Raw genomic sequence first — 14,782 nt, 5'->3', positions numbered from 1 at the left:
TAACAAAAACTACCGTCTGTTAGCTGATAACTGGATTATGTGCTGTAACTTGGACCATAAAACAATGAAATCGCATTGTTTGTGTCAAAAAAAACGAAGTAAATTCCTCTGAAGTAATTGAATGTTTGTCTCTTCACAGCTCAATTGCATCTCCCCACTGTTAATGGCTGTTATATTGGATGACTCTCTGGCTAATAGTAAACACCGTCTCAGGTTTACAGCTTACAGCAGGACTCAGACCTGCAAGTCCTCTCTCAGCACGCCGCCATGGTATGGGCCAGTAAACCGCAGGGGAGGAGTTTCAGTGTATGAATTGACAGGCAGTCTTTAGCAATATATGGTTTTATTACTGGTGGTGCTGGTGGTAGGGGACTGCAAATGAGGGTGGGGTGCGGGGGTTGGGGGTTGAATCACCTCCAACAGCTCTGACAGGGAAAGCGTCAAGTTCTGGCATGAAGATCAGTTTCAGTCTACCAGCTGCTGGATTCAATGCAGCTGAATAGAGGGGAAGGAGACAAAGACATGCATAATCGCATGCATGTTTTCAGACACAGACACACACATGTATGTACAGACATGTACACACATGTATATACCAAACTAACTGCACAGCAACATCTACACACACATCTGTGTCCCGTTACAGTGTTGCTCACTGTTTTAGTCCATTTTTCCAGAGGAAGTTAGAGGTTCTCCATCAGATCTTCAGTTAGAATACGTGCTTCAGGAACATGTGAGAACTTCCATCTGTCCCTGAAGGCTTACGTTTACTTCCCACCTGTTATCACACCCACTCTCTTGTTGCTGTGTGTTTGCCACATCTCATTATCTAAAATCAGATATTCATGCACTGCAAAATCATCGCTGTTTATGTAACAAGGAGCCTGCAACGCATTCACAAGCTAATAACACTATGTAGTTTTTCATACCATATCAGCTCTTCTATAATATAGGCCTCCAACACTCGTTAACTTTATCGGTTACCCAATAAACGTCAACATTTTTAACACTGGAAATGTTAAAAGAATAGTGCAACATTTTTGGGCTGTCTGTTTATTCACTTTTTTAGACAGTTAGATGCTAAAGTTGATACCACACTACTTTTTGCAAGCATATGAGCAAATATATATACATGTATTTCCCAAAATGCTGAGCAGTTCTTTTACAATCACTTGAAATCACTTGGTATGATTCCCAAAAAGTTGCCTCACTGGTTGGGTTATTAACAAAAAAAGAAGTTCATGAGAAGTGTGAAAAATTAATATGTGGAATTATTGTTATGTCCTTTATAAATGTTCATGTTTTTATTTCATTTTTCAGACATAATATGTCCACTAAATGCTAAATATTTTGAAATTGTATACTTATACTTAGTTTATATGATTACTGATTATTGATCAACAAAAAACAAGAACTACGAATGAGTCTAAGTTTCCTACAAATGTATACCTACGGTATATTAGGATATAATTCCTTTCAACTGTTCATAAATATTCATTGTCAGAGGTCAATGGCTGTAATTTCTGTCGAAGCTAAATGTTACATGTAAAAGGAGGTTTTATTTTGAGTTATTTGACAGAATCAGTCCTAAGGTCTGATGATAATATGTACAAAATTAGGAATTTAACAGAGCTTTTTGCATATGAATTAATGTAATATTCTCACATCTGGCAAGATCTTTCCAAAATTGGTAATTTACTCTACTTGTAAAAAAGGACTATAAACTTTTCTTCTTTATCCTTTAGAATATAAATAAATATAGCATTTAAAGCTGTGGAGAGCATAGCAAACATCTGCATGGCAGAAGCTTCCTCTCCAAATATCAGCTTTTAAAAAAATAATTTTTGGTCTGGGGGATCGCATTAGTCATTCACAATTAGTTTATATATTGAACCTACAGTGATTCTCATTTTTGTATTACATGTAAACACAGGTTCTCCCAATCTCATTATAATCATACAATTGAAAAATCTAAACATTCCTTTAATAGTTTCATCAGAGAGCAGACAGTGAAACTGACGGGAAATCCAGAAGAGCAGACATGAACCAGGCGTCATGGATGGGAGCCGAGCCAGATGACAGGGAGTCAACAAGTGGGGAAAAGAGAAAGAAAGAGAGAGTACAGCGAGAGAGAACAGACAGAGAGAGAGAGAGAGAGAGAGAGAGAGAGAGAGAGAGAGAGAGAGAGAGCGCAGTCTGTGTCCCTGTAAACAATAACACAACAATATTAGTGCAACAGCAGGGAGTCCTGGCTCTGAAAACAGTCTGAGTGAGGACTCAGTGTGTGTGTGTGTGTGTGTGTGTGTGTGTGTGTGTGTGTGTGTGTGTGTGTGTGTGTGTGTGTGTGTGTGTGTGCGTGTGCGTGTGTGTGTGTGTGTGCGTGTGTGTGTGTGTGCATGTCAGGTGGCAAGAAGTGGCAAATAAATTGGAAAAGGGGAGAAGAAAAGGACGACAAAGACAAAAGTGAGGAGAAAAAGAGAGAGATTTCCCCCTCAGACTTTCTCCTTGATTCCCAGCCAACACATTTACAATTGAGGAAGTCTCTACTGACTCAGTGCTGCTCCCAATCCCCCCCCCCACCCACCCACCCCATCCTCTCACCTCCTCTCCTCCCTCCATGATGGGACCCCCCCCCCTCTCCCTCCTGAGAAACTCCATCCCTCCTCCCTCTTCCTCTCTCTCTCTCTCTCTCTCTCTCTCTCTCTCCCAATCTGAAGATTTAACACAGTGCAGAGCAGAGCTGGCAGTCACAGTTGTGCCCTGGATTGTAACAGAGAGAGAGAGAGAGCAGCCCTCCTGCAGCCTGTTAGCCCACCACCATGGATGTCAAACTGCTGGCACTGATGGCTCTGCTGGCCGTGGCCACACATGTACCAACCTCCAACGGTGAGTCCAGGAGATGGACGGGATACTTTTTATGGTGCAGAGAGATTGTTGGTTTGATCTTGTTTGAGGATTTTCATTGGTTCTTGGTTGAAGGAATGTTGTTACATGAGATGTTTTAGTCTTAAAGCAACAAGTCCTCCAAACCATCTCAAGATGAGGATGTCTGGATGTTGGGGCTTTTATCATTTGGATTATTTTTAATCATCTTGGCTGTCTATTTTTTTTGATTTGTGGATTCAGTCTATTTTAGAAAATCAGGTGAATGTCTGAAATTGAAATAAGGGTTAACTTCTCGTTCATTATCAAACCTTAACTTTTGACATCGTTGGCAGCTCTCTGTCAGGTTTCATTCGCCTGAATGGTGATGGTTTGATAGTTTGTGAGTTTTATTAGCTTCAGACAAGAATGATACCGTTTTAAATATCGCACTTATCTCACACAATATGTCTGACTTGTTGCTGTTAAACTCCAGCACTTTGATATCCTGCTTTGATTTAGTTCTCATGTTTTTTCAGACATGGAATAATCCAGAGAGTAGACTTTTCATCCAAAATGATTCATCCACCTTTTACCTGTATTGAATAAATGATTATTGAAGAGCTCAAACAATTAGTCGATGTACAGAAAATTTATCTACAACTATTTTGAGAATCAATTGATTGTTTAATCATTTTCTTTCTTTCTTTATAAAATTGCAGAAAAATCTAAAAGAAAATGTTGCTGTTTTATTTTATTTTTGTAGCAAATTGAATATATTCAGATTTTGGACTGTTGGTCCCAAAAAAACCTGCAAATGTGAAATGGGCTGTGGGACATTTTGAATTGTGATATTTTATAGGCCAAAATGAATAATTGAGAAAAAAATCAGCAGATTAATCAATTATGAAAACAATTGTTAATTGCAGCCCTTGATTACTGGTACAGAAGTGAAATCGCAATATATATTATATTAACTGTAATCAGTAATCTGCATTACTACTGCAGCTTTTTGTAACATTTTAAAGGATTCATTTAAAAAAATAAATAGATCAGATTGCAATTTTTTTATTATATTCGATATTTTGGACTAAAATCCTTCACGTACCACAGGAGGAGGTCAGTTTCCGCAGTGACCCCCACATTAATCTCCCACATGTTAACCTTGGTAGGAGACAGAAGGGTGTTGGATTGCCTGGCCTGCGTTATGCTAAGCTTGTTGTTTTGGGCCCAGTAAGACCCCTGGTTGCATATTAAGGCGTTAGGTCTAAATGTGTGTATTTGTCTTTTCCCTTTGCTTTCTTTTAATTAGTTTCTAATTAGGTATAAACAATACGGCGGTGATAGCAGTGGATGCTCGCCTCTGGCCCCGGTGCTGCGTGCTGCATAATGATCCCTTAGTTTGCATGAGAATAGACCCTGAATGGGTGTGAATCATTAGGCTGATATTACTCAGGATTTAGCCATTTGTGGCAACACATTTGGTGTTGCATTATAAACATGCATATCAATAGGAATATGTTGAACCCCAGAACAAAGGTCTGTTAGTTGAGTCTGTTACTAAGTCTGTTACACATGATGCACTGGTTTAATTCATTTGTGTTTATCTGGCCAGGAAATGGCTGATACAAAGAATGAGTTGTTGCAAATCCAACATCTGCTCTGTGAACTTTTCTAATCATTTCTTGATACACACTGCAGCCTCAATGGAGCATTTTCCCTTTCAAACCATTTGCATGTAATGAATGGAGTAATGCACTTTACAGCATCAAGGCTTTAAGGCTGGATTCCAGATTTAAAGTTTTATTGCAGGTTGTTTTCACTGACATTTTTACAACCATCATAATTTCTTCTGTAAAGTGTATTTCAGTTTACAGGTCCAAATCAGTTTGTAATTGTGTGTACTTGGAATTACTTTGGTGTATCTGTGGTCCTCTGGCCCCCCACAAACCTCCATGTAGGCCCAGGGGTGATTTGTAATCATTTTAAGAATGTCCTCGAGGTGATTTTTCTCAGAGGCTATTGATGCCGTCTGAGCCGCAGAGTGCTCTTTCATAAAAGGGGCAAATATTGGAAATTGAATGTAGAGGACCCTTCTCCATCAGAGTGGCCAGGCTGAATGCTCAGGGAGTGAAACGCTGAAATTCTGCATGTGTGTGTGAGTGTGAGTGGTCAATAAAAGGGCTAATCTCTTTTTAATGAACATGTTGTTCAGAGCAATAGCAGGTAAACTCATACGTTCCCATGCTTTGTAAAGGCTTGTTACAGTAGATTTAACATGCTTTTAATTTGTCTGCTGAGGGAAGTCAAGCATTTAATCAAGATGGAAATGAAGTAGAAGCTACTGTGTTTGGATTGTAATTTAAGTTGATGTAAATATTTTAATTCGCATATGAACCAAAGTGAACCCTTCTCTGTTTCATGAACAATGAAACGTTTAAATTGTTTCAAAGAAAAAAAACTATTGCTGTCACTTTATCTACTTCTGCTTAAATATGATCAAAACCTTTAGATCAAAAATAGTTTCCTTTGTCAACAAACCTGCATTGTCTAACTTCAAGTGTCCTGCAACACTAAACAAATAACAATAGTGTGGTGTGTGTGTGTGTGTGTGTGTGTGTGTGCGTGCGTGTGTGTGTGTCTGATCCTCTACTCATGAAAGCTTGTTGTTAAGCTGTTCTTGCCCTCATGCTGATATGAAACGAGGCTTAGGCCTATATGAAAATCTATACATTTCATATTTTAACTTCATAAAACTGCTATTGTGCCCTGTTTAACGTATTTGCAACACAACACTGAGAACCAAATGTATCCTATTTGTTTTAACTGCACAATTTGTTGTCTTGTAGTTTTATCACACTGATGCTAATTTGTTTTCCCTATTGTGTGTTTGCAGCAAAGCCCATCAGTCTGGTAGAGCGGTGCTATTGTCGTTCTACCCTCAACACGGTTCCTCAGCGCTCCATCAAAGAGCTCAAGTTCCTCCACACACCCAACTGCCCCTTCCAAGTCATGTGAGTGGATGAGTGTAAAATTATTGTGGTGACTAACTTGAAGAAATGCATTTCCTTATGCACACGATTAATGATCGTTTAAAGGATTCTGTGACTTGTCTAGCTCTTCTGTGTTAATTATTTTAGATGTTGGTGTGAATTTCAAAAGCTGTGTTGGTCAGAGTTTCAGTGCTGCCTTTAAAAGTTAAATCAAGTTTCTTGTTTTTTGCCAAAATATTGATTGTGCTGCAAAGACCATGGCCGCTCAACTTTGGTCCAACTGGGCACCCGGATAGCTCAGTTGGTAGAGCGGGTGCTCATATATAGAGGTTTACTTCAACCTGCAGCCCTTTGCTGCATGTCATTCCCCCTCTTTCTCCCCTTTCATTTCTTCAGCTGTCCTGTCAGTAAAGGCCTAAAAATGCCCATAAAATAATCTTAAAAAAAAAGTTCATGTTTATGCGTATAGGTATAAAATATATGGCCACCTAATTTGTGGCTGATCCTCGTTGGGTCCGTGCACAGTGCTCACCTGGACAAGATGCCCCCTTGATTAGCCCATGTAACTGAATGCAGCACGCCTAGGCATCATGTGTGGGAATCAGTAGCTGAGGAGAAGTAACATTTTGAACAGTGCAACTGGAATCTAGCTGATCTCAACTTACTGTATATGATTTCTTTGCTGAGCTTGTGCGAGTGATTTGACTCCATTTTGCTTGTGTGGAATCCTGTGTCAAAATAGGGTCATATTTGCATTGTTAACTGATTTTCCAGTCTACTTTAGCTGATGACCCTTTTTTGAGCCTCTGCCTCCTAAAAAGTCAACTATTGTGCTGATATTCTTTTTTTAGTTTTTTTTATTAAAAGCATTAAATAAATCTGCCATTCTTGATTTATTTTAGATTATTATTATTATTATTGATAAAGCCCTCATGTTTTTGAGGTCTGTGTTATATCACATAGTCCTTGGTATAGGCCCTGTGCCTCATTATCCTTCTTTTGTTTTTTTACTTTTTTACTGTTTTACATTTTATTTCCACTTTTCACCATAACTTGGTATGTAAAATAAACATGTAATAATACACTTCTTAACTAAAAACATAGAGAGTGGATGTGTGAAGCATGGTGTTAATCCTTCTATTCTTTCCCTAATGAGAGGCCTGAGTTTAAAACAACAGCATCCTAACAGAAAGAAGAAAGCGGTGACGGCCGGAGCCCGAGGGGGCCATTTATGTTTTGCAAAGGAAGCAATAATTAAGGGTCAAAGTGATTACCTTTGTATTTCTGCTGACCCCCTGTGTCCCTTATCCACTTTATTTTTAATTTATTTCCCGCCTCAAACTGCCCAGCAACATTGAGAATAATGTCACTAGTCTGGAACACATTAACTAAAAAGCCTCATTCATTTGTTCGCTATAGAAAAAGGGACAGCAGAAACCTCACATGCAGCCAAAAGACTAAAAGGCTATGGGGCTTCTGCTAGAAAGGAAGGGGGGCTTGTGACTGTTAGAAGGGGTGAGCGAATGGCAAAAGGTCAGAGAGGACACACAACGCTCCAGCTGGGACTCAAACTCCATCTAACCTCCCTCCAGAAAACTGTCAGAGGAGTCACGAAGTCACTCAAGGAGGCGAGGAGCCCGCAGAGTTGCCCCGATATCTCTATTGAGGCAGATGAGAAAAATCTGGTAACGCTATACCTTTTGTCCCCCCTCCCCCCTCTGCCTTGCGTCCCATCGTGTGCACTCACCCCCCAAGCCCTTTCCCCACCGTCCCAGCATGCTGTTGGTATTTACTTGCTGTGAAGTAATTACTACCTGCTGCTTGTGGAACTCCGGCCCTCAAATTCCAGCCAAGTCAATTAGGGTTTAGGTTTTCAGTTGGTCATCCAGACAAGCAGACTGATAAACAGGATGAAGAGAGAAACATCAAAACAGCAGAGAGCTCCTGAGCGGATGAGCGGGCAAACCCTAATAAAATAAAAGAGGAGGGGAAGACGGGGACATCCCCAGAGGAAAAGCAAACACAGATCCAGTTACTGAGCTGTTTGGCCTCTAGACTCAGATGTTAGTTTGAGGGATTTGGAGCTGATGCTTGGACTCATGCTCCTTAACTACTCTTTTAAGTTTAGGGGCCATTTGCTCATTCACTCGCGTGTGTGCATCTAAATGGGGTGAGGAACAGGGGAGGTGGCAAAGGGTGGAGGAGAGTGTGGGGGTTCAAATTGAATCCACAGGGAAGAGGGAGCAGGGAAGAGGGAGCAGTGAGGAGGCGCAGAGGAATGTGTTTAATTTGCAGAGCGGTGTGACGGAGCGATAGAGGGAGGAGAAAGAGGAACAGTGAGGCGAGACACCTCTTGAGTCGTTAACTCTCATACACAACCTTTTGCCACCGAGGTGTGAGATCCACATCTTTGGAGGGGGCGAGACTCGGCTGCCTGTTTGGCTCAGCTCTCCATCAAGAGGCCAGATATCACTCGCAAGAACACAGACTCTCTGCAGCCACAGAGCTGTTCATCATTATTCCGTAAATTAGATCCTGATGAGTAAATATCGATAAACATCTGAGTTAGGGATGAGCAATATGACAATTTATATCGTCAAAATTATATAAAAATGTCTATTGTGCATTTATTTTTAAAATAAATTTATCGTTTCTATTGCAATGTCAAAAAAAACAGCAGCCAAACTCCTTTACAGCAATATTTACATCAGCTGATCCCTGCACGTCATGTTCATTTTGAACTTTCTTAAAAATATTTAGCTCATCAAATAGTTCATTCAAACAGAAGTATACAAAAATACGCTTTATCATGTGGTTAACAAGGACAACCAAGGACTATTCATTTATTTATTGAATGACCAGAAAACACTTTATATCGTGATTTATATCATTATCAAGTTAATTGACCTATATCGGGATAGAAGATTTTGGCCATGTTGTCCATCCGTAGTCTGAGTTGTAAAATCCAATTTTTTGAGAATTAATATTTTTTACTACTGTTTAATTAAACAAGAAAAAGGAGTTCAGTTTCTCAGCTTTTGTATTTTACTTTCTTGAAATAAGTGGACAAAATGTGATCATTATTTCAAATTATTTCAAACCTTTACGATGAATGTAACATTTTTTATTTGTTTTTAATTTACTCACATAAAAAAATAATAGAGAAATAAAAATGTAAATTGTTTTTATTTGAACAAAATATAACACAAATAGGCCACGAATCAGAATTAAATGCAAATGCAATCAAACCATCAATACAATCATTTACAAGATTTCATCCTATAAACAACATAAACGGCACCATAAAACAACCCAGTGATAGAAAACATATCCAGCCTTTTGGATGTTTTACCATAAATTGACTTAAGATCATATGAAAAGTCCTCCACCCTCATTAAATTCTGTTTATCCTTTTGCCTAAAAAACTCTGTTAAGACTTTAAGCTGTTTTCCAGCATCCTAAAATAAGTGTGGCACGTATAACAATGGCTGTTAGATGTTTCCCTGAATTAACATAAATAAGGAGCCAGGATCACTCATATCTTTTAAAGCTTTAGTGCGTAACTTTTTGATATTCATGAACGTCTGTTACATTCAAGCCATTGCCAAATGAGTTGCTACAAAGCTAATTAAGACTATCAGCTCCACACAACTCTCTCTGTATTTCTCAGTATGGCTATGGCGAAATTTGCACGCAGAAACTTGAGTGAAGATAATTACCTCTTCTGAAGAGTCCATCATGTTTTTTTTAATCCTCGTGTCCTCCTTGGTTACTAGCAACTGTGTGGAGGAGGGGTGGGGGTGGTGTGCAATCACAGAAGGAATTTAGAGGAATTCTAAGCAATGACAACAAAACTGTCGGCGTGTCCACATGATACAAGCCTCCCGTGATTAAAGCTATAGTGCATACTGTATGTGCACTATAAACCTAACCAGCCTCATCAAAAGGCTTTCCCCAACAAACTCTACATCAAACTATGAGTTAAAGCAGCACAAGAGAACTTTTCCGCTTCGGTCCCCCTACAGGTTGGAAGCGGAATTGTCCGTTACACAACATTATGCAAGTTTGCCAGATCAGGTAACGGATCTGTAGTTCGAATGAACTGGACAATGTAATGTAACGGACAAGTCCGCTTCCAACCTTTAGGGGAAAAGTTCTCTAGTGTTGCTTTAAGATGTTTGGTGTGCGGTGAAAGACAGCTTTATAAGCCACACAGTGCAGTGTGATCGGCCATGTGAGCCTCAGCTGTGCATGAGTGGAAGTTGAGAGCTGTGATTTTTCACCGCCAACCGGTGGGTGACAGACTGTTATGTGCAGTAATCCTCTGGTGTTCAGCTTGGATGTGTTTAAGGATGTGCTGAAGCTTTTAGAGCTTAGCTGAGGTGTTTCTGAGCTCAACCTTCATAAACCATATCAGATATTATCCTGGCATTATGTGCTCATTTCAATATCAAGATCCTTTGATTTATTCAACAGGAGTAAATAGCCTGTAAATAGAGCAGATCTTTTTTTATTTATGTTACGATATGCACTAACAAAGGAATCTGGGTTCGTTTTTGGTTAAAATAATGCAGGTTAGCTGATGTCATATTGAGCAGCAGCAGTGTGATGCTCTTGACATTAAGGTGAAAGCTTGTTAGAAGTAGTAATCCTCTGGGTTTAACTGGGATGTGTTGTAAGATGTTCTGAGGGTTTAGTTGAGTTTTTGTTGAAGTGGGCTTTTAGGAAAAAATAAATTATATTAATGTGATTTATTAGCCACAAGTTAAAGATATACCTTTAGAGCATTATCTGTTCAACTTAAACAATATCAGATACAGTATAGCCATCTTTATAATGCTTTGGGAAGTTATAAATGTTACTTATGGAGCATTTAGGTTTTGTCACCTTTTATTGTAAATCAAAGTTGTTTATTGTTACTTGGTTCTGCAGTTGTGAGCAGGAACGGTTCTGAAAATGATAACGTAGCATACAAGGACACTTCAACTTCTGATACTACTGACCAGAAACCATTTAAATGCAAGAAATCGCCACGGGCCTCTCACAGCTTGTTTTTATCAGATTTCTACCAACTGTATATACGGTATATAACAATAATGTAACTTTGGAAAGCTCAAATGTGATAGACAGAGATTAACATGCAAAAACCACCTGTGTGGTCCTTTGGAGAAAATGCCTAAATGGAACACAATAGAGCCAACTAAGGAACTCGAATCAGGTTCTTTAAGGATTCTGTGTTAATTAAAATGGCAGTCAAGTTTCCTTGGGGTTAATTTTGTTAACCACACAGCTAATAAAATAGATAAAATCTCTGTACTGTAAGCCATCACTGGAAGTTTGGCTACAAAGAAAGCCCTGAGGTGAAAATGTTCTCCAGTACATGTCCTTGAACTTGATTTATTAAACTACATGTGAGTTTGGATTAGACTTAAAATATTTTCCCTCCTCTCTAGCTCTACTGCTCCTGCTTCATGTTAAACAACAGTGTAACTTTTTAGCAGAAATTCTCTGAATGTAGCGTCTAATCCCTCAAATTCTACTTTTTTTCTCTCACAGTGCCAAGCTAAAGAACAACAGGGAGGTTTGCATCAACCCGGAGACCAAGTGGCTGCAGCAGTACTTAAAGAACGCAATTAACAAGTAAGACAAAAAAACTCCTCACTCTCTCTGTGTAGACACAAGCATCGCTGACAGAGACAGACATGAAATAAAGCCCTTTTCTCTGCTAAATTTAGAGCCTATACAAAGAAGAAATAAACCACTGTTAGAAATGACCATTTCTCAGTTTCCTGCCGACAATTATTCTCTGAAATCGCTGACATGGTTGATGTAAGCAGCAGAGTTATTATCTGCGAAATGATTAGCATCAGGACAGAATAGGGATAAATCTGCCATTGATATGTCTGGTTCCTTTTTTTCTCATAAGCATGTTTCTGTGACTTCAGAAGACCACGGAAGAATCAAATGTTCATCATTTTTACCCTCTCAGCTCGCTCACTGTTAAGGCACCAAATCATGTGTTTATTGTATTTTTAACATTAGAAGAAGCATTTTATACATAATTATCATCACTATTTGTACATCAGTGACAAAGTTGTCCCAGTTGGGATGCAGCATTGTGGGTAAAAACTATTCATAGTAAAAACTGCAGCAGCTCATTCAAATTTTAATGAGCTGTGTAGTTAAAATGTGCGCATTCCTCATAAAAAAATTTCCCATCATGTCTGGTGGTGATTATAGCCATGTCTGCTTCTTACAGTAATTCACCATAAACAGTTGATGCACAATGTGAAAACAAACAATGAAGTAATTTTTGAGGATTTACGAGATATTGTTTAATCTGTTACATAATAAAGGACCTGCATGAATAAAGAAGTGCTTTACAGTAAAAATAAAATTATCCAGGGAGTTATCGTGGATTATTGAAGCTGGCTTGTGGCACATCACATACTGTATGTAGAGAGTGGAGTTACACTCTCTACGTGTTTGTGTGTGTGTGTGTGTGTGTGTGTGTGTGTGTGTGTGTGTGTGTGTGTGTGTGTGTGTGTGTGTGTGTATGTGTATGTGTGTGTGTGTGTGTGTGTGTGTGTGTGTGTGTGTGTGTGTGTGGAGGCTGTAGAAATGCAGTCTCCTGTCTTCACATCAAAGGAACTCACAACTTGAATTCTTCTCATTTCAAACCTTTCTTATAGCATGGCTGCTCTTTGTCAGCATCACCCTCTTTCATTTTAAGTTACAGTTACACATAAATTATATTTACATTTTATGATGTTCAACCATCAAAACTGTTTGCCAACACCTGAGGCCCCTAACATGTCCATGACCGCTCTGCTACGAGCTGCACTTCATATCATATCCCATGGTAGAAAAGATGTACATTATCAACCCTGTGCCCTAGAAATCACATTTGTATGCTACACATATTTTTCCAATTACTTTTTTGAAAGGAATCCTTGTTGCTGCCTGGACTACAGTATGTACCCGGGTAACATATTTTTTTATGTAGTGATTCATAAAGAGGAGGTTGGGGATACAGGGGAGAGTTAGGGGAAATATTAGAACTGTAAGTGTTAATTGGTTAATTAAATGTTTGTACTTGGCCAGACTAATTATCAACTGACATATGAAGGTAAGGGTTAAAACTGCAGAACATCATGTTTGTATATACCATTAGATTTGATTTGATTTCATAGCAACATACTCAGTCAATCTATTGGTGCTAATTCCCTGTACAGACTTTCCCATGTGTTCAAGCAAAATAATAGAAACAATGAACTTATCTTCTTTTCGTGCCAATACTTATCCTTCTGTATCTCTCTCCAGGGTGAAGAAATCTAGAAGACGCAATAACAAGAAAATCTAAACAAAAAGGGAAGACATGTACGTCGTCAGGCCTGGCATCCTTGGCACGGGTCGAACCTGTATACCTCCCTGTCACTGCTATGGATGTATGTAAACAAGCTGTATGTACCTGTCCACCAGTCTGGACCGCTTGCAGAACCAGCACTTCACCACCAAACCGTGCCGTCCCCAGCACCGCCACCAAACCCTCTGTACACCCACGCAGTCACCTCCAACTCTCCATGTTAGCACCAGGTGCAATTATACCTTGAAATGGTGGAACACATGCTAATGTCAGATACATGTGTGTAAGTTATGGGCATAAGTGTGTGTGTGTGTGTGTGTGTGTGTGTGTGTGTGTGTGTGTGTGTGTGTGTGTGTGTGTGTGTGTGTGTGTGTGTGTGAATGCATGAGCTAACTCTGTGTGCCTATAGTCTTTCCTACTTCACACAGTCTGAGAGGAACAATTTGAGCTTTGTGTTTCACACAAAGCTTTGTGCCACCTTCATGTCATGTCAATGTCAAAAATATTCACATCATTCTCCTGTAAGGAAATTAGGATTGGGATTTTGTTGGCTGGTCATGTCTTATATATTAATTGTGGTTTTGCAAACTGAAGAGGTGTGAATCAAGTCATTTATTATCACAGTAAAATCTCCGTGTATACTATTTTTAAAAGGAGTGACTACTCTTATATCCATGTACTACTACTAGAATGTATTTGGGATGGAGATGTTACGGACTTAAATGTAAACATTTAGCTCTGGTAAGAAGTTAAAGTGGCATTACTCCATGACTGAGGGGTCATGGGGCAGTAACAGCATGGCCAATGGTGTTAACCCTTCACAAGCAGTGACCAATCAGGGCAGGCCATGCTACAGCAGTATCTTGAATTGTCTTTAAGTCGCTCCACCAGCAGGAACAAACAGATGGAAGCTCACACACACTGCTAAGAAACCAGCACTGATTTTGTGGTGCTACATATTTAGTATAAGTGGTCAGAGCCATTGACATAATTATACTTCACTGTTTATTTTATGCGAGATTTAAGAAGGGATGTTGTGACCTCTATGTCTTATATGAAACACAATTATGTTTTTTTTTTACCAGTCACAAAATATTTAAAGCCTGTTGTTAATCTGATATGAAAAATGAAAATAGAAAGCTGATTTTATACTAAGGCCTTGATATATACAGTACTATAAAGAAATGAAACACTTACCGTATCAATGCACATTGTTGATTTAACATATCAGTAAACAGAGACCAAATATTAAAACAGTAAAACATGCTACATGAAGAAACCTTGTTAACACTTTACTTGAAGTTTTCTACATAAGAGTGTCATGACACAGTCATGACACATGAACCCTAACCCTAACCATAACATGACAAAACGGAATGACACTTACTAAAAAAAAGAGTTATGTCATAAACGTTTATGACTTGTTTATAATGTTTTATGACACGTTCATGACAGTGTCATGTCCCTCTTATGTAGAAAACTTCAAGTAAAGTGTAACCGAAACCTTGAACCTCAAAAAGCATGACTTTCGATTTCATTCATTGTTAGAAAAACGTAGATC

General features: G+C 39.0%; 1 protein-coding gene across 2 annotated transcripts; it reads left to right on the top strand.

The window, feature by feature from the left end:
• Window positions 1-2,746: 2,746 nt before the first annotated feature.
• cxcl12b (chemokine (C-X-C motif) ligand 12b (stromal cell-derived factor 1)) lies at window positions 2,747-14,579 on the top strand. 2 transcript variants are annotated; one of them, XM_028600399.1, is made up of 4 exons: window positions 2,747-2,886; window positions 5,759-5,876; window positions 11,412-11,495; window positions 13,179-14,579. In XM_028600399.1, the coding sequence occupies exons 1-4, from the start codon at window positions 2,820-2,822 to the stop codon at window positions 13,216-13,218; spliced, it is 309 nt and encodes a 102-aa protein (XP_028456200.1). In that variant the 5' UTR covers window positions 2,747-2,819; the 3' UTR covers window positions 13,219-14,579. The 2 variants fall into 2 exon arrangements, with proteins under 2 accessions (XP_028456200.1, XP_028456209.1); XM_028600408.1 differs by lacking the exon at window positions 13,179-14,579 and having other exon boundaries at window positions 11,412-11,499.
• The last annotated feature ends 203 nt before the right edge of the window (window positions 14,580-14,782 follow it).

Source organism: Perca flavescens, chromosome 2, assembly GCF_004354835.1.
Source record: "Perca flavescens isolate YP-PL-M2 chromosome 2, PFLA_1.0, whole genome shotgun sequence".
NCBI classification, from domain to species: domain Eukaryota; kingdom Metazoa; phylum Chordata; class Actinopteri; order Perciformes; family Percidae; genus Perca; species Perca flavescens.
Note: the sequence above shows the minus strand (reverse complement) of the source record. Positions and strands in the feature narration are given on the sequence as shown.